The sequence below is a fragment of the Coenobita brevimanus genome, chromosome 110 (genome assembly GCF_032717465.1).
Source record: "Coenobita brevimanus isolate Jiangsu-jjx chromosome 110, ASM3271746v2, whole genome shotgun sequence".
NCBI lineage: Eukaryota > Metazoa > Arthropoda > Malacostraca > Decapoda > Coenobitidae > Coenobita > Coenobita brevimanus.
In genome coordinates, this window is record NC_137063.1 from 38,529,804 (window position 1) to 38,550,758 (window position 20,955).

Consider the following 20,955-nt stretch of genomic DNA (forward strand, 5'->3'; position numbering starts at 1 on the left):
AGGGGACAGATCAGGCTGTATCCAATCAGTTACAGGGAGCAGTTAAGTGGCTGGGTCCCCCCTCCCCCCAGACCTGGTGAGGGGGCAGCATCTTCCTTCCCACAACCTCATCCCCTAGTTCTGATTGGGTAGGAACAATTTACATCGCAAAAGGGGCTGGCTTAGTCCTTGGCAGTTTCTAACAGATCTTCTACGATCATCAGTCATAGGGCACCTATGTGGCAAACTTCCAAACTGACGATTGTCAGTCACAGTACTGTACAGTACTTTATGGGCTAAATGGCCTCGCTCATACCTTGTTGACAAAAGCGTTTTATTGGTATATAGTACCTGCATAGTCTCAAACACCTCCATTTTCATGCACTCACTTTTCACTTTTCATAGTCAACCACACCAGTCTCACATATCCCAGATGTTATGAAGGAACTGAAATTTTTTCATATAGTTTTCTTACTGTTTCTGTACTTAATTCTCTGTTTTGTATTAAGAACTTCATTGCACTAACCACATTTCATCTCTGAAATAACCTGTTCTCCATGGTGAAAAATTTATACTATACTCCTGTTCAATCTGTGTGACATGTCTGACCATGAATAATGAAGCCTTGTGAAATGATGAAGTATAAATTCAAAGTTCCATTCAATAATTACTAGCACTGGACTGTATAATTACTGTATAATTAAGATGGATTAGAAAATAATGGGAGATTAGAAATAAAAAAAAAAGTAGAGAATCAGACTTCAAAGATGAGGCAGACAGTCTCTGGATGATCCCTAGAATTGGCATTCTACCCATAAACACATGACTCATTTTGTAATTTTGATGACAATTCTAACTTTAATTTTACACCTAAAACATTCATGCATTCATTCATTAAGCCTAATTACAAAAAGGTCCATTACCTAGAGCATTCCCTATCTCTATTAAATTTACAGTACCAGTACCAGTAAACGCCGCAACTGGAGATAATTTGTACCAGGCTACAAGCTGATTCCACTATAAATTCCATTCAAACAAGATCCAAAACTCCTACCTCCCACTGCTTATTAGCTTCAGGTCAAATGCAAAGTTTATTTTATTCTGGCTACCTTCAAATCCAGCTTACAAGACAATTGAACTGGATGGGTTACTGTATATTACCGTCTTCATCAACCCCTTCACTAAGGGGTCCTTTTTAAGCTGATGAGAAACACTTGGAAGTAGGAAAAATAATCCAATCTATATACATTATGGGATTATAGGGCTTATACTTCACTAATATGTCATAACTTCTGCCTAGCTCAAAACTACAGTATATTTACTTTAACCTAGCAAAGACCCTTACTTCCTTTCAGCTTTGCTGATGGCAAGGTGCAATCAGACTAGAGGGTTGAATAAAGCAGTAATCAAATGCACTCAGTCTTATCAGGTAAATAAGGCTCATACAATTGCATGTAACCACAACATAATACAGCTTATTCAAGCTGTAGTAGTGGTCAAGTTCCATCAGATGATAATAAACTAACTGTATGGTAGTACCTTGGAAGTGATGAAAGCAAGACGTGGCATTATCATAGTCTGCACCAAATTGCCGTTGATGATGAGCCGAATCTCTATACTGTCCTGAGTGAAGGCCAGGATGTAGGGGAAGGCACACACTGAAACAGGTCCAAGATTTTGGCATATGTGGTACAACTGGTTGTGACGGGAAATCAAATATACATATGTGTGTTGAGCACTAGTGAATTCCCTATAGAAGAACTGGCACTTCTGAAAACACGACCAGATTATTATTATTACTATTATTACAGGGTTTTATAATTATAATATAAACTTCAACTTTTGATACAGCCTACAGTGTTCCAAAATTCTTAATAGCAGAACAGATTTTATTTTGAATATATCTATCTATCTATTGCCAGATGCCTTAATCCCTTTTACAGAGTGGCCACAAACAAATCGCCTCCACATCACCCTGTCCCCTGCCATTTCACTGCCCTGCTCCCAATTCACACACCCCTCTCTCATATACCTCTACACTCCATCCCTCCATCTCATCCTTGGCCTCCCCCTCCACCTCACTCACATACACTCTCCTTGTCAGTCTTTCACTCTCCATCCTCTCCACATGACCAAACCACCTCAATGTGTTTCTCCTAATGCTTCCTATCACATCCACATCCACACCACAACACTCCTTCACATCCTCATTTGTCAGTCTGTCTCTCCACGTGACTCCACAGGCTCAATCTCAAATAACTCATTTCCACTGCTCTCACTCTTGACTTGTGTCCCTCCAACAACATTCAAGCTTCACTGCCATACGTCAGAGATGGTATCACAATACTGTCATGTAATAACTTTTTCACTTCCATGCTCACTTCCCTATGTCTTATCACTGCCTTCAAGGAACCAGCAACCTTTTTTTCCTTGTCATACCTTGTCAAGCACTTTACCCTCCAAACTTCCATCCTTACTCATCACACTACCCAAGTACTTAAATGTACTCACATTTTCCATTTCTTCACCATTCAACCTCACTGTACATTCACTGACTTCACCTCTCTCAAAGACCATCACTTTACTCTTCCCTACATTCACCTTTAGATTCCGTTTCTTACACACTCTCCCAAACTCATCCACCAAGCCTTTCAGCTTCCCTTCATCTTCACTTAACAACACAGTATCATCTGCAAACAACAGTACAGGGAGTTTCCAAACACTGCCCTCTCTCATTAGGGCCACTCCAACATCCACTGTCCTACCTAGTCTCTCTCTTATAACCCCATCCATATACAGATTGAACAACCATGGAGACATGACACATCCCTGTTTCAACCCAACCTTCAAACAGAAAAACTCACTCAGTTCACTATCCACATGCACTGCAGCCTAACACCCTCATACATACTCTTCACAGCATTCAACAACTTCCCATCTACTCCATATATTTTTAATACTTTCCACAATCCTTGTCTATCCACCCTTGTCCCTGAATATAGCAGATCATCAATGACAGCATGGAAGAATATTTTACAATAAAAACAAGATTGAACAGCAAGAAGTTGAGACTGAACAGAATGATAAAAGTAGGGACGATTTTTCGGAAAAATCTGTGAACATTACAGAACTGAATGGCAAGAAGAGGGCTGTATGTCTCTGCCATGTAATGACTGGGTGTTGTGTATCATATATACATTGCATTATCATTCAAAACTATGACATTCAACAATAAACATGCCTCAGGTTATTTCAGTATAATATTCTTGCAATACCTATAGGATACTGTACTCTGATGACAGCCAGGTTATAAAATGGATGCAGCCTTTGTATGAGCTTGTTTGCATTTTGTCCATTCATCTATTTCTGTTCATCATATACAAATATAATACAATTCAGCAGGTAAGTCACAGTATGGATACCTATAGTGGTAGCAGGAAGCATCCACTCAATCGAAAAGCTGCTTCTGGGTGACTCAACAATGAATGACAAGTTGAATGTTTTCCTGTAAATCATGTACTGTACTGTAACCATTTACTACCCTGGGTGGTAATCATATAACCAATGAAGCCTGCTGGTTTGGTAAGCTAGGGTGCTACAATTAAATAGAGCCTGATGGACGGTAGGAGTTACTGTTCACATAATGCCACTCCGGGATAAGTTAGGCTGGACACCATTGCCTTAAATGTTGGGCACAATTCATATGATAAACTTTTTTTTCTAATGACACTCACCAATGGCTTCGGGTACAGAGTTCCAGTGAAAGTCAAACTCGTTAGAACACTCCTCGGTCAGCTTTTGGAAGTGGCATGTATCTGTCAGGGTTAGAAATTGAGATTTAGTGAGGTGGTCACAGCAGCTTACTTTTTAGATCATCCAGGGTGTACTTTATACTGTAATATACTGCACAGGGGTGTGAAGTCAGATTTAATACATTCCGACTCTGACTCCGACTCCAGGAAATCTTAAAAGGTTGCAACTCCGACTCTGACTCTGACCCCCCCTCCTCCTCCCCTTCCCCCTCTTCTGCAGTACAGTAGTAGGCATACTGCATTACTTACACGTTTTCAAGTTTACTTTCAAGTACACTTATTATTAGTGTATATAATATCATAAATCAATAAAACTGTGGCGTTTCATGTTACATCAATATTCCCACAAAAACATCCCATAAATTGCTTGCTTGAAATGTCCTCCCGCAAGAGCTCCCACAAAAGCTAATTTCCCCCACAAATTTGTGGGCATTTCCCAAGTGGCACAGCTGGCCTAGCAATGCACCCAAATACTTTACATGAGAACTGATCACGTAAAGAAGTCTAAGTCGGAGATATTTTTACCGACTCCAACTCCGACTCCAGCCAAAACTATCTTACTCCTCGACTCCAACTCCAACTCCACACCCCTGATACTGCACAGTATTAAAGAAGCAGTTTGAGATAAAAGCTTTGCCTAACTCTCATGAATTTCTTAATAACAAGCAAAGAACACGAATAAAGTGGCAAAGACTAACCAAGTGCTATCTGTGTTGTAAATGGAGCCCATATGGAAGTTAAGTAGTGGACAAAAACCTTTCTCCCCAACCATGTCTTACCATATCAGTGTGGCAACCCTCAATCAATCACTTATGGTGCAAGCAGCCTTATGAATTTTAACACACAACCCCTCACTGACCTCAATGGAGGACATGGCTCAATAAAGTACCAATCTGCTACCCACATTTTATATATATCTATATCTATCTATCTATCTATCTATATATATATATATATATATATATATATACTGTAATCTCTCATTTGTCTGGACATAACAGAGCCAAAGGCATGTCCAGGCTGTAGCAACATCCAGATAATGAACACTACCGTACTAACTCTTAAATCCAATCTAGTCAATTCAGCCTTTTCTGTCCTCACTAGTTATTCTCTGCTAGTTCTGTCCTTGATTTTCTAAATCATTCACTATCACAAGATGTACTGTAATCTGTTAGCCTTCATATTTCACATTTCTCCTGATTTCTACAACTCGCATTCAAAAGTGTGTGCATGTCCACGAATTTCAACTTCTGAACAACAGTGCTATGTCATTATGTAATGACAGCCTGGTACTAGCTCCAGAGGTCTATCTATTGACTGGGTGCCAGTAAACTGAGTTACTAAGCTTTCCCTCAATCATCACACAAATGTTTTGGTACAACTTGCCTACCACAGTTCTTAACACTGGACAATATGGTACACAACCAATGTGATTTTATGGCATGTCAATCAGCTTGTAAAAAAATGCTAATGGTAACATAAAAACAATTTAGTCATATCAATACTAGGATTCCCAACTCAGTACTATGATCTCTCACCCACACATTTCTCTCTGCTTTTATCTCCTTACTTTACTCACTATTATAGCATAGCAGCAGCTCTGCCTCATCATCTTCATAAATGTCCAGTGCAGCCACAAGGTTCACCTTTGAGGCATCGATGTGATGGAGCTTTGTCACCTCACCAGTCCTCTCATTCACAAGGTCCCACTGGTGTTTGTACCCTAAAAGAGATAAGAGGATGACCAGACAATAATGACTGGAAAGACTATAAGTAATCGAGTGTATCTGTAATAGCTGTAACCCCAGCTCATCTGAACATGAATCTAGTGGACTGTGAGTTGAAGTTACCCTCCTCCTGCAGTCCACCATCATCGTTTTGGGGAATGAGGAGAGATGAGGGATGTCCGTACAACCAGACAGCTCTAACATCCAGTTATATCAGTGTCACAACATGAAGGCACCCCTCTCCAGCAGCAATATAAAAACAAGTTAGCATGATAACTGTACTAAGGAGGTAGGTTACTGTTCACGATGCTGGGAGGATAAAGGTCAAGACTGAATGAGGAAAATGGATGATTATACATATAAACACACATACAGTATACTGTATATTGTATACTATACCTATCTAAATCTTAGTCTTTCACTATGAGATGTCTTCCCAGTTTGATAAAAAGTAGTCTGGGAGTGGCAATAAAATAGAAAGGCCACCATCACTATGTTGGCATTATTGGTACTTAACTCCAGTCTGTCTGGCCAAGAAGAGCTGTTGACCACAGGTAAACAACTACTGCTGTGGTGTTGGCCTACATGTACTGTACAGTATACACCATGCAGAAAACCACTGTCACCTTGGGGTAGAGAGGGCTTCACCAGCATCAGACCAGAGTCCTTCTCCGCATGAAGGCTCATCATTAGCACCTTGTCACCATCAAATTGAGAGCATTATGTAAGAAAGCTAGTGTTTTCAAACTACTGCATCTGTACAGACGAGGTGGGAAATTTATCTTGACATAGCAAAAAGTCGAGGAGGGGTGCCGTAACTCCAGTGCTTGTAACATACAAGTACTTTGGTCTTTCAAAGTATCTTCAATGCTCAATCTATACCATGATTTGGGACAAACCAAACAAAATTCATCAGCAGACCTCATCAGCCTGGCTCCTCTCTGGTTTATGTGACTTAATACCTCTCAGGTCCATGTGACAATCTCATGAAGGGAGTCATTTAGAAGAAGAGTGGGTAAGTGGAACATCTGGTGAAGTGCTTTCATCACCTATTAATGGTGGGAAAAGGGGCCCTTAACAATGCACCCTCCTCCCCCCTTCCTCTCCACTCCCTTAATTTGGAGGTAATTTTACAAATTGACTAGGCACTCACTTCTGACTCCATCCGGCCATCAGGAAGTGGTCCGAACATCATCCAATCCTATGTTGCCCCATGAGGAGCATAGGAGCCTGGGGCTAGGCAAGATGGTCGTGACATTTAAGATGAGAGTAACCAGCCTCACTCATCCCTAAGTGACATTACTTGAGCAATAAACACCAACCATCCCTTGGATATAAACCTGCACCAGCTCAATCCAACTGATGCGCATTAATTACCCACTAAACCACCAGGTGCCATAATTTGGTTATATGGTTATCATCTAGTGTGGTAAATGGTTTCCTAGTGTACGGCAGGAAGCCATTTGGCTTTTCACTTAGTGTAGAGTCATATAGGCAGAAAGAAGAGGAATGAATGAAGGAAAGAGAGAAGAGGGAATGATAAGTCACCCACAGGCAGAAGGAAGAGGAAAGACTGAGGGAAAGACAGACTGAAGAGGAATGAAGGATGAGAGGAAAGGGCAGACACCCAAAGCAGCACTACATCAAGTGAGTGGATGGTGAGCACCCCCACCTACCACCAACCAGGAAGTGGTAAGTGGAAGAATTCTTCCTGACTTAGTTAAGACATAGGTGCATTTTTACAGTACTTGTCCATAATGCCTCACAAGTCATAATGACTTTCCTCCAAAATTTTAAGTGGTTTAGCAACCCTCTAGTAAAGTACATTCAAGTTAAAGGACTGGCACATACCCCATATGATGTCTGATATTCATGGCATGATTTATGGCATCACAGTTATTTGTCTCCACACCGAACTTCTTTATTATTCCTTGTGTTTTATTTGCTCAAAATCTGATGTGGGACTGTGTCCTGGTCATTCTGTAACAATCTGATGCTTGGGTTAATCTCTGTTTCTATAACTATTTATTCTAAGGGCACCAGATGGCATGTCCCTGGACAATTGTGAACTGTTCATGAATTCTAGTTCAGTCATTAGTAAACTTTCTCAACTGGCATATCTTTGGGCCACTTCTTCCAGGACAAGGGAGGGATCTGCAAGCTCTTGACTGACCTAACAGAGTAGCAGTTGGCCAGGTAGTCTATTCTGATTCATTACACATCAGTGACCTAAACAACATGGAGCCAGACTGCTCTACTTCCAAAAGTTGTTACACCGGAGACACAACAAAGTCTTGCAGCAGACTATGTTGAGGTCAGTTACCACTGCTGTTCACTTACCAGAAGCTTGTGCCTGCAACATCTCTGCCTACATGCCCAACAGCCAAAGCTTCATTGCTCTACTTTCCTACCATCCATCTTCCTTACTTATTTAAAAAAGAGAGAGAGAGAGAGAGAGAGAGAGAGAGAGAGAGACAGACAGAGAGAGAGAGAGAGAGAGAGAGAGAGATTTAATAGTCAGATCAATAAGCCATTTTTCACCTTGAGTAAGCAAGCTTTGGAGACACCATGAGATTAAGTCTGCCCCAGGGTACCATGCTTCCTCTTCTACCCCATGTCATACCAAGCTAAAACAAATAAATAGCAGTGCTAATATTTCCAAGGAAACTATGGTGAAATGTGGGTATATGCAAATCTCAGAACTCCCTCCCCCCACCCCCCCAAATGGATGAAGCTCTTCATTACTTTGGAGGAAGAGCATCATGCCTTTTGAGACAGTACAAATGGCGACAGGTAATTAATGAACCTACTCCTCAGCTCTCTAGGTGTGGGATGATTCTTCCAGTCAGTGCTTACAATGCTTGTATTATGTTGTAGGTGACTATACAGACTGTTTCTAAGGGTTCCTCCCAAACTTGCTCACTGTTAGTGAAAGATGGATATCTGGCCCTGCAAAAGGCTGCTTCTTGTTGTTCTTATTTGGCTGCCAAGGCTCTCTGCACACTGGTTCAAGAGATGTCTGCATGTGAGGGGCAAGTTATTTATATCTGAGAAGGATAAGTTGTGGATATGTGTGAGGGGTAAGTTATGGGTATCTGTAAGGGGCAAGTTATTCGCCCAATTAAATGGGCCATACTCCTATTCACTCAATCAGCATTCAAGCCCCCAGAATCCCAGCTCCATCTAATAAGTCATTAACATGTTGAGAAAGGCCCCAACATGCTTGCTTATGTGTTGGCCTTAATTATAAAAATAAATAAATAAATAAATAAATAAAGAATTCAAATAATATCACTTTGTTTCATTCGTTTCATTTCTGAGGGCTCCAACATGCTTGCATGCATCGGCCTTGGTAACTTAATGGCAGTTCTCCATGCTGCTCGATCTCTGGCAGCTTCCCTATTCAGTCCCTTATCCCTAAGGTGACACTCAATAACCTTGTTCCAAGTCTTTTTTGGTCTACCTCTCTCAACCCTACCCCCAACAGTAACACTCTCACTTTCTGTGCCCAATTATCATCCACCATCCTCTCCACAAGCCCAAACTATCTCAATCTACCTCTCCTCATCACAACACCAATACACTCCAGTCCCATCCTCCCCCTCAAATCTTCCATCGTAAACCTAGCCCGCCCAGGCATCACGTTTGGGGACACACTGCACATCCACCTAATCATTGTCATTTCTGTATGTTTGAGCCTGCGAATATCCTCTTCCTTTCCTGCCCGGTATTTTAATATAAATATAAAAAAAAAAAGCACATACCTTCACGCTCACATAGCACCTCTTCCTTTCCTGCCCGGTATTATATAAAAATAAAAATAAAAAGCACATACCTTCACGCTCACACAGCAGAATCAATCTACCCTCTACCAAGTTAAAAAGAGGTGTCAAACCCCTCACAAAATTCATTTTGCCATGTCGCTCTCCTGTCATTTCCTCAGCTTCAGCAGCTTCCATACCTCTCTTTCACACACTCCTTCACCATAAACATCCACCTTCTCAGCCTGCCTAGCCTCTTCCTACCTTCAAACTCACTCTGGCATAACATTTTCATCACTATTCCCATCCATTCTCTCCACATGACTACAGCATCTAAGCACTCTCTCTTGAACTCATGTCTACAGACTTCCTTACTCTGCACCCTTTCATGGATCTTATTATTCCTTATCCTACCCACACTCTCATTCCAAGCACATTCCTCAACAGTCCCACCTCCACTCTCTCCCACTCTTACTTTGTAGCCAATGTTGTGGCTCTATTCTCCATGAATTTACAATGCAAATTAAAAACAAGTACAAGAACACGAAGTTAATGCAGGATATTCACAGAACTAATACAAGGACTCATTATAGGTGCTCACATCTATGGGCATGAAGTAGGAACTCCAGGGCGCTAATATGGGGCTTCAAAAGTTAAAAAAAAAAAAAAAAGTCTGTGGGAACGAAGCACCTTGTTCCTGAAAACTGAGGGACAGATGGAAAGGGTTGCTCCTAAAGATGCTTCAACATCCAAAAATATACTGATGGCTTACCTGTGAGGAAAAGCCAAGAATTCTGACGCCTCGAAAGATGTATGAATGCATGTACGACCCATTTCACTAGTCATTCTACTGTTAGTTCTTCTTCTTTTTTTTTTTTTTGGACCAACCCTGGGCATAGGCTTCACAGCCTGCTTTCAAGGCCCAGTAGTCCTCCTACATACCATACACCTCTACTTGTCACCTACTGCTGTTTTCCAACAACTCTGTCAGGATCATACCTACCCAATTTATTACAAGAAAATGTTTAGTGGGTAATAAAGGTGCTCCAATTGGACTGAGCCAGTGAAGGTTTACATCCAAGGGATGGTTGGGGTTTATTGCTCACATAATGCCACTCTGGGATGAGTGAGGCTGGTCACTCTCATCTTAAATGCCAGGTCCAACTTTCTTAGCCCCGGGCTCCTACGCTCCTCATGGGGCAACGTAGGATTAGATGATGGATGGAAATATGATGATGACAAAAATGACTGCTCACTGGAATGAGATGTTGAAGCTGGAGGCAGGGGCATCCTAATTATATATCTGATTCTCTCTCAGTAATTAAGTGTCTGTAAATAACAAAAAAAAAATCCAGGGGGGAACACTGCCAGATTGTATGGCTTGAGAAATGCTTCCGTGTTCCCCATCACAGAGGGAGACTTTCCTTTTTTAAAAACATGAACAGTTTAGTTAACATTATATTTCTCACTAACTTATGGCAGCAATGTGATGGACTGGAGAAAAAAAAAAAAAAAAAAAAAAAAAAAAAAAAAAAAGCTTGTATGGTCTGAAAGGTGCTTGTGTTCCTATTTTTTTTTTTTTTTTTACTAGAAGTTAAGAACACCTTTCTCTGACTTATCGTAGCAATGAGAAGCCTTAATATTTCTGCACCTGTGCATGATCACCATGAAAGCTCAAGCCTTACTAATGTTTTAACCCCTTAACCGCGGGGCGTCACTTTCGTGACGCTTGGGAACAAAGGATCATACCGCGGGGCGTCACTTTTGCGATTCTGTGTTATTTTGAATTCCCCCGGGCTTTCAAGTGGTAGCTTGCATCATCTATCAGTACCGCCAATGTCCAACACTAGTCAGCACTCCTAATCTCATCTGTACTCCCATCCATTGTTGACAATTTAACCATTTCTCCCCGTTCATGACTTCCCTCCCTACCTTCCCTCCATTACCCTCTCCTCTCGCCTGCCCGGCCGTGCTACGCTAAGTAAATCTTCCCTGGAATTTTCCACTGATTTCATCCATTGAAATAAGCTCTATGCCCTATTCTTATACCAAAAAGAAATAAGGTAAATGAGAGTGCCATACACCTGGAATTGGCTAATTATCACCTGACAACACCTCACGTTCACTCGTTTGCTAATTTTCGCTGTTTATTTCCCCTTGAAATATGCCGTATAATCTATTCTCGTACTAAAAATATATATATAAGGAGGGAAGGGAGAAGCCTAAGTGATATTTACATTCACCTGGAAATACCTAATTTATAAAGTATTGTCTTGATTTCCTGCCAATCATTTCACTGCTGTATATTAGCAGCTGTCAAGAGGCTGATGTTGGCAGTAATGCATTTCCCTAGGTAGGCCACCCCAGCCCACCCCTATCAGTTCACTGTCATCTTCCAGGGTGAAGGTACGTCTGTTTGCTCCTGCTAACTTCAGCCACTTTTTACCCCCATGCAAAGGGCCCTGTGACATTTACCCCCTACTAAACCTCGTGCAGAAAGAGGTAAAGGGCTGACAATTGAAAGAGAGTGACTACGATCTTTCTGCTGAGTAAAACAGTGCAAGTGGAATGGTAAATAATGTGTAAATAATGTGTAAACAGCAAGTAAAGCAATGAATGTAAATACAAGTGAACAGTGGAAAATAGTTTTATAAGTTACTTCAAAAGACAGTGCATAACACAGTGTAAACTAAATAGAAATGTAAATAATGTAAATAAAATAGAGAACATAAATAGAAATGTAAATGAGTAGTATTATAAGAATACGAGTATATGACGATGACGACCCACCGGACAAAGGACTTGGTAATGAGTACATGGAATGTAAGAGGAGCGAATGATGAGGTGAAAGAGAGAGAGATTGTCCAGGTGCTTGAGGGTGTGAAAGTGGAAGTATGTGGAATAACTGAAACAAAATGGAGAGGAGAAAGTGTGAGAGAATGGGAGTATGGATGGGGTATACGTGCAGGAGTAGATGAGAATGAGAGGGCAAAGGAAGGAGTATGTATAGTTGTGAGTAAAAGATGGAAGAGGAGCATAAGACAGTATGGATCAGTTGGGTCAAGGATTGTGTGGGTAAAGTTGAAAGTTGGAATACAAATGTGGGCGATTGTGTGTGTGTATGCACCAACGCAAGATTGTGCTAGAAGAGTAAGAGAAGAGTTCTGGACAAATGTGGAAGTGTGCATGGAAAAGTTTGGAAGGAAAGAGAGAGTGTTTTTGATTGGTGATATGAATGGTAAAGTTGGGAATGTGAAGGTGGATAGAATAGTTGGTGAGTAGGGTGTGCCTGCTGAGATAGATGAGAATGGGAGTGCATTAGTGGACATTTGTGCTGGGAGGGGGTTGGTGATAGCCAATATCCTCTTCAGGCATAAAATGATCCACAGGTATACATGGCGAGTGATGAGAAGGGTGGGTGGTGAACTGAATGAAAGGAAGGCAATGATTGATTATGTGTGTGTGGATGAAAGGATGCGAAGATGTGTAAAGGATGGAAGAGTGTATACAGGTTGGGGGAGTGGACTTTCTGACCACTACTTGGTGGTGGCCAGAATTAGAATGCAAGTAAGATGGAGGAATAGAAGAAGGGAAAGACGAGAGGAAGGAGTAGCTGCAAGGAGTGTGGAAAGGTTACAAGAGGATGAGAAAAAGGCAGAGTATAAGAGAGAAGTGGAGGAACGATTGGGCAAATATGAATTGGAGCAGATAGGACACATGGAAGGTGTGTGTAAGATATTTACAGAAGAAATATGTGCAGCATGTGATGTAGTGTGTGGAAGGAAGAGAAGACGGAGGGGGGTGCAAGGAACAGCGTAGTGGACTGAAGAGGTGAAACAGGCTGTGGCACAAAAGAAGAAAGCATACAATGAATGGATGAGAAATAGGGGCGTGGAAGAAGTTGAGAGGCGGAAGAGAGAGTTATATGTGGAAAGAAAGAGAGAGGTGAAAAGATTAGTAAGAGAGAGTAAGAAGAGAGTGGATGTGGAATTTGGAAGGAATTTGAGTGTAAAGTGGAGGGACTGTAAGAAAATGTTCTGGTGAGAAGTGAAAAGAGTAAGACAGGGTGGAAGTGAAGTTAGCAGGGGAGTGAAAGATAAAAATGGTAGATTACTAGTGGAGAAGGGAGAAAAAGTGAGCAGATGGAGAGAACACTTTAAGGAATTGTTGAACGTAGAGGATGGAGGTAATGCGAGTAAAAGCGGCTGGGGAATGGCTGGGAGAAAGAGGGAGGTGAGAAGACAGGAAGAAATCAGTAGGATAGAAGTTGTGGAAGCAATGAAGAAAGTTAAATCGGGAAAACCCCAGGAATTAATGGAGTGTGCGGTGAAATGCTGAAGCATGGGGGAGAGATAGTAGTAGAATGGATGTGGAAGATGTGCAGATTGGCCTGGGAGGAAGGTAGAGTCCCGGAGGATTGGAAGTCAGGTATAATTATTCCCTTGTACAAAGGAAAAGGGGAAAAAGAAGTGTATGGTAATCATAGGGGCATTTGTCTTCTTAGTATAATAGGAAAAGTGTATGGTAGGATACTTATAGACAGAGTCAGAGAAAGAACAGAGAAATTAGTTGGAGAAGAACAGGGAGGCTTTAGGAAGGGAAGAGGTTGTGTAGATCAGATATTCATTCTTAGATCTTTAGTGGAAAAGTTTCTAGAGAAGGGAAAGAAGTTGTATGCGGCTTTCATGGATTTGGAGAAAGCATATGACAGGGTGGATAGACAAGGATTGTGGAAAGTGTTAAGAATATATGGAGTAGATGGGAAGTTGTTGAATGCTGTGAAGAGTATGTACCATGGTGCGAAGGCTGCAGTGCGTGTGGATGGTGAACTAAGTGAATTTTTCTCTTTGAAAGTTGGGTTGAAACAGGGATGTGTCATGTCTCCATGGCTGTTCAATCTGTACATGGATGGGGTAATAAAAGAGGTACAAGGTAGGGTAGTGGATGTTGGAGTGGCCCTGGTGAGAGAGGATAGTGTTTGGAAACTCCCTGTACTGTTGTTTGCAGATGATACTGTGTTGTTGAGTGAAGACGAAGGGGAGCTGCAAGGCTTGGTGGATGAGTTTGAGAGAATGTGTAAGAAACGGAATCTAAAGGTGAATGTACAGCGAGGTTGGATGGTGAGGAATTGGAAAATGTGAGTACGTTTAAGTACTTGGGTAGTGTGATGAGTAAGGATGGAGGTTTGGAGGGTGAAGTGCTTGAAAGGGTACAGCAGGGAAGAAAGGTTGCTGGTTCTTTGAAAGCAGTGATAAGAAACAGGGAAGTGAGCATGGAAGTGAAAAAGTTACTACATGACAGTATTGTGATACCAACTCTAACGTACAGAAGTGAAGCTTGGTCATTGTTGGAAGGACACAAGTCAAGGGTGAGAGCAGTGGAAATGAGTTATTTAAGAGGAGCCTGTGGAGTCACGTGGAGAGACAGGCTGACAAATGAGGATATAAAGGAGCGTTGCGGTGTGGATGTGGATGTGATAGGAGGCGTTATGAGGAACACACTGAGGTGGTGTGGCCATGTGGAGAGGATGGAGGGGGAAAGACTGACGAAGAGAGTGTATGTGAGTGAGGTGGAGCGGGGAAGAGGGAGGGGGAGGCCAAGGATGAGATGGAGGGATGGGGTGGAGAGGTATATGAGAGAGGGGGGTGGAGAGGTATATGAGAGAGGGGGGTGTGAGTTGGGAGCAGGGCAGTGAAATGGCGGGGGACAGGGCGACTTGGAGGCGATTTGTTTATGGCCACCCCAAACGGGATTGAGGCGTCTGGCAATAGATAGATAGATAGAGTATATATACTAGGAGTAATGAAAGTGAAAGTTTCACTGTAGCATGTATGAAAACTATGAGTTATGAGAGTGAAGGTGAAAGTGACATTCACTCTCAATGCTAGTATACAGGACGAGAAAGTGAATGCTACGTATTTTACTGAAAGAAATTGAATGCCTACAATGACAATACAGGTATACTACTATTACTGAAGGAAACTTATGGATAAAGACTGTAGATATATATAAGTGTTATATAATAATAGAAATATAAACTGTGAGTGTTTCTATGAATAATAAATGACAACACCAGCGGCGAACTAGCACAAGTGGGAAGGTCATACACCCTTATAATTTTCATTGCTTTCACAGTGTTTTTTTTTTTTTAATATGGATTCCAAACTATTTGAGAATCATTGAATAGTGTTTCTAGTGATAATATCAGGCTGTGGTAATCAAATTACGGGTTGTCGGGAAGTGTAAAGTGGAGACTTCGTTAGCAAACTTCAGAGGTCTCCACAAGTCCTACGGTACTCGACGAAGGCTCAACAAACACCCCAGGAGAAAGCTGAAGGTATGTGCCATAAGCATATGTGATTTTAATATCCTAGGACTAATAACTGATTTTTGGCAAATATTTTTAGAGAGTCTGTCGAAGCGCGAATATGCCTGCAGGTGCCGCAAGAAAAAGCAAATCAAGCCTGCGGTTAAAGGGTTAAACAACCTAACAGGAGCAAAAAAAGTTTTGTGTCCTTCCTGTGTATCTATTACAGGATGTCTACTCAAGTATGGTGGCTGTGACAAAAATACCTCCAAGCTCCTCCACCACAACTTAATTCCATGCTTTCCCACCAGTCTAAGCCACTCTCCTTTATGTACTTATACACATCCTTCCCATCATCTGCTGCTCCTCTTAGTCTCCCAACTTCTTTATATGATGGTACAGTACTTTCTTCAATATATACAAGGCATGAAATCAGTAACTTCTGAACAGAGTACTGCACATCTACATAATGTAATAGTACGGTATTTACCAATGCATATTTTGTTGTCAGTGAGACCTCCTGCTGAAGATACTATTGGAGAGTCAACTAAGGTGATGATGGAAGGAGTTTCTGCAACAGACACCTCCTGAAATACAAGTACCAAAATTAGATGATGGAAGGAGTTTCAGTAACAGACAATGCCTGAAATCTAGATACCAAAATTAGTTATGTTCTAAGATAATGACAAATAAGTTTTACTAAATGGCAAGAATTAAAGAAGAGGAACACACTGCTTGAGAGAAGAAATGAGGAAGCCCAAACAGGGGTTAGGTTTCCTGCACCATTAATGTTGTGTTGGCATCTTAGTGTGATATGTGCTGTGCAGTGCTTTGTTAAGTGTGCTACATTATGCGGGCTGTGTACTGACACACCATGGTTCAAATGAAAATGGTGGCTGTTGGCGTTTCAATCATGTTTTTGCTATCAGCAAGGTAGGGTTGTCTCCCAAGGCTTACACACACAATCCAAACTATAGTTGTTTAGCCTTGAGCCCTCCTATGCCCCAGGCTCCAAAAGGTAAAAGAAATTGGTAAACTGTCACACAACCTACAACTTCGCTAGATATGGTACATCATGATTTACTCAAGGCACTAACATTTCCAATTTCCAAGTCAGAGACTGAGTTTACCCTCTTACCATCATACACTACTTGGTGACATACTGATATTATGTGACCCTTTACACATTACACTTAAAACCTGACTTCATCACGTGTCCTGTGACTACATCCTTTCCCTAATGTGTCTATCTCTTATCATACCGGTACTTTCTCTCCCTTCTTCTATGTCACCTTTTTTTCTTTAATACACCATTACCCTTTATATCTTCAACTACCCTACTTCCCTCATATTCTTTTATATTCTTATTATACAGTAATGAATGCAATGAAGGCCTTGCCAAGAAACAGAGGCTTGAGTGTTGCAGCTGCACGAGGCTTACATGAGGGAGTGTTTGTGCTGACTTTAACATATGGATGTGAGACTATGGTGTGGCATGAAAATGAAAAGCCAAGAGCAAAAGCAGTGGAGATAGGACTGCTGAGGAATGTATGTGGGGTACAGAGGGTGGATAGGATACAAAATAATGTGATTCGTGAAAGGTGTGGAGCGAGGAGGCCAGTGGACACCAGAATCGAAGAGAGTATACTGAGATGGTGTAGTCATGTGGAGAGAATGGATAACAATAGTGGTGAAAAAGGTATATCTGAGCGAATTTGAAGGAAGGAGGAAGCAAGATAGGCCAAGGAGGTGGAGAGATGTGGTGGATGAGTGTGTGAGGAAGAGAGGTTTGGAAGTCGGTAAGGCTAGGGAACTGACAAGAGATTGAGCTGGCTGGATGATTATTGTGAGGGGAAGTTGCATGTTCAGGGATTTTGGCACCCCCTTTTAATGTGGCAGCGTCCGGACTGGCTCATTCGGATACGTTTGTGTGAAGCTACAGAACGTGGTGAAATGTTTTTGGCGTATCCGATAAAGCCAGGATTCCGGGGGCTTGAATGATGAGTGAATGGAAGCGTGACTCATTGGGCTGTCTGGGCATTGCTACTCCTCACCCTGCCCTTGGGTGGGAAAGGAGGTCCAGATGATGATTATGATGATGATGATAATTATACAGTATTTGTAGATACCATTCTGTTCCTCATTCCTCCACATACTTCCCCTCTATTACTGTAATTCTACTCCTGACCTTCACTTCTCACCCGTATGAACTGGAATCCATCGACGGTGTCTGTGTCAGAGGCAGGGCACCAAGCAGTCCAGGCAGCTGAGTGTCGCCACTGTAGCACCATCAATTTCTTACCCACTGCCACCACCTGTAAAAGTTAACGGATATAAAAGTTGTAGGGTAAAACGGAGTAATTTCGCTGAGGAGTGGTTTTTGCTACACACAAACTGCCACACATGGATTATTGACATTTTTATTGCTCTATCTGTACTTTCAGCCCTTCTGCTAAAGATACCTATAATTGTTTTTGTATTTTGGGGTGAAGGGCCCCTGCCACAGATTTTTTTTTTTTTTTTTTCAAGTGTCTCATGACAAAATTACCACATCCAACGGGGTAATTTTGCTGCGACCTTGTTGTTATTATTGTTGTAATACCACACTACATACTGTACACGACTGATTAAACTAGGCTTAGGTAGCATGGGCTACCATACAGTAGGGCCTATGGCAGGTTATAGGCGAACTTTAACTCGATGGCATTCATCATTGTTTCACAGTTACGTTGGTTGGGGGGACTCCCATGGCACGAGTAAATGGCAAATTACTGTTTTGTGTGTGTGAACAATGCAAATAGTTTTGAACCATTTATAAACTGAAATGTGTAAATAATGGGTAAACATTATTATTATTATCTTTTTTTTTTTTTTTCTTTAGTTTTTAGTGACACAACAAATGCTGAAAATTTTTGGTAAACAATTTCATTTCTCCAAAGCCATCCCCCCCCCCCCCACAATGTATCAATACTTCACATGACCTTGTTAGGTCGGCATTCCTCTAAAACCTAAGCCCAACAGCAGCCGAATCCATGCAATAGTTTGGGAGCTATGGGCCTACTGGCATCGCAGCAAAATTACCCCATTTTACCCTACTTTTACGTGCACTTCAAGATAAAAGGTTGTTTTTGTTACTCAATCACACTCTGTCTGGCCACAATCCCATCAACATGTAAGCAGCTGCTTCTGTAGGGCCATCTTACAGGTACAGTATAACACGTACACTGTGCGGGGAACCGGTGCACCCTTGTGGCAGACAATGCCTTGTCAGGGTCAGACCAAGGTTCTTCCCCACAGCAAGGTGCAGGGAAATATGAGGGATTTTGGCCTCTGGGTGGACACTACCGCTATCAGCCTCATTCATATGAGTGGCGTGATGTGGAGCAATAAACTCAATCCATCCCTCAGACATGAACCCTTACAGGCTCAATCCAGCTGGAGAGCCTTAACTAACCCACTAAACCACCAGGTGTCATTTAGTTATGTGGTTACCACCCAAAGTAGTAAATGGTTTTCTGGTTTGCAAGAAACTGGATTATAATTCAATATAAAGTCACCTGAAGGCAACACTATACTGAATGAGTGGTTGGTGGGCACCCCACCTCAAAACTATATAAAAGCCCTCCCAGCTTTTAAACAATACCGACTTGTTTCTCCACTTACGATGACATTTTTTACCCTAAAACCTAGGAAAACCATAAGGACTCACAGCCTATGTTATGATACCTTTGTGCACTCCCGTACCATGTGGCAGCATGTTCATATCATCCTGCATAGGATGTGACAAGGGGATTGGAAATTTTAAGTAGAACTTTAATTCATGTGCACTACATTAGAAATAAGAGATACCACGGTAGATTGCTTAAACCGGAAAATCCAGAGGAATGTCCAGAGCAGCCAGAATATCTCATAACTCAAATGTTTTATGCTGATTAGGCTAAATCACATTCTTAGGATTACCATGATATTTTAGTGACATGTCATATAAAAAATAAGTTGTTTAGGATAAGCTACAAACTGAGGCTAAAGAGCTTCACGTAACCTCTTGATACACACTTGTCATTCTTCCTGTATAATCTCCTAACTACTGTGACAAAAACTTGAAATCAAATGTGCTTTGGACGATGTAATAATATTACATAGGCCAAGTATCACAACATACAGCTAACTAAAGGCTGTCATTTAATGCTATGTGAAGCACTGACGTACAGAATTTCTCAGAAGTAGTGCTGTAATAGGGAGTATATGTGGTCATAAGGTGTACAGTGTACTTTCCTTTTTCAGGAATGTCTTGTAACCAAGAAAAAATATCAGGGTAGCCTGTATGAAGCTATGCTGGGCACACAAATAATCCTGGTTAATCTCACCCTATTTCATCAAGTGATTTAGGAGGGAGGATATATTAGCATACTGTACATGACAAAGAAAAATGTTACCATTAAAGCACTGCACAGAAGGTTCATCAAGAGAATGAGACAAAATTATTCGATCTTGCAGATGTATGTGAAGTGCCACACGAGAAAAATGCAGAAAAAAACAACAACTGTGCACACTGTCAGGCCTGCGAGATGGAGTCAGGATTCTTTGCTCTTCAGCAATAATTGAATAACAGGATTGCCATTTCACTGGGTTGCTGCTGATAAGTGTTCCCACATCTATACTTTCCATGTTTTTCATCCCATCATTAGATCAGAAAAAGTTATCAACACGATAACAGAAAAAAAATTCATAAGAAATAAAGAAAAACTTGTGATTCATCACCGTACCTAACTGATATGTATTTTCCTCCAATAATAATGAAAAACCCTATGAAGGGAAATGTACTGTTCCATAATTCCATTACTTATACACCTTCTTTGTACTGAAATAAATAACAATGAATCTGACTCCTTCAGCCTAAGGGTGTCCCTGCATTTTACTTACAGTATTTTTGCTAATACCACAGAACTTTATTCAGCTTCGGAAAGACAGCTTTGAGCTGAGGGGATTAATAACAATGCCAATTCATCTCTTCAGTCTCGGGATGACTATACAGTATTTTTTATTCAGGCTAATGTAAGATATAGTAATCTTATCCAGCTAAGGTAAGAGTCCTTAGGCTGTGGGAGTTAATAAAATATACATATTGTGTAATAAGTTCAGATACCAACCATCCTTAGGTGAGAACCTCCAGGCCGAGATACAGCGTATAAATGGCATCCTTTAGTTCGCTCCAGCCGGTGCTCCTTCAATTCTGCTTTACTCCTAACTCGTTCATCTTCACCCTCAAAGTCAGAAAGGCGAAATACATGGATCTTGCCATCACGACCTTAGAAGAAACAAGAAAAAGTGTACCAGTACTGCTATACTTAACAACAATGGGTACCAGT

At 41.3% G+C, this 20,955-nt stretch overlaps 1 protein-coding gene across 1 annotated transcript in view; it reads right to left on the reverse strand.

Moving 5' to 3' along the window:
• Positions 1-20,955, reverse strand: part of LOC145417325 (GTPase-activating Rap/Ran-GAP domain-like protein 3) — a 750,816-nt gene that overhangs the window by 4,356 nt on the left and 725,505 nt on the right. Inside the window, exons 19-24 of the mRNA XM_080286003.1 lie at positions 20,737-20,894; positions 17,788-17,901; positions 16,077-16,173; positions 5,371-5,514; positions 3,714-3,794; positions 1,519-1,637 (exon numbers count right to left, since the gene is read on the reverse strand). Of these exons, the coding sequence (XP_080142129.1) occupies positions 1,519-1,637; positions 3,714-3,794; positions 5,371-5,514; positions 16,077-16,173; positions 17,788-17,901; positions 20,737-20,894 (713 nt within the window). The remainder of the gene's footprint in view (positions 1-1,518; positions 1,638-3,713; positions 3,795-5,370; positions 5,515-16,076; positions 16,174-17,787; positions 17,902-20,736; positions 20,895-20,955) is intronic.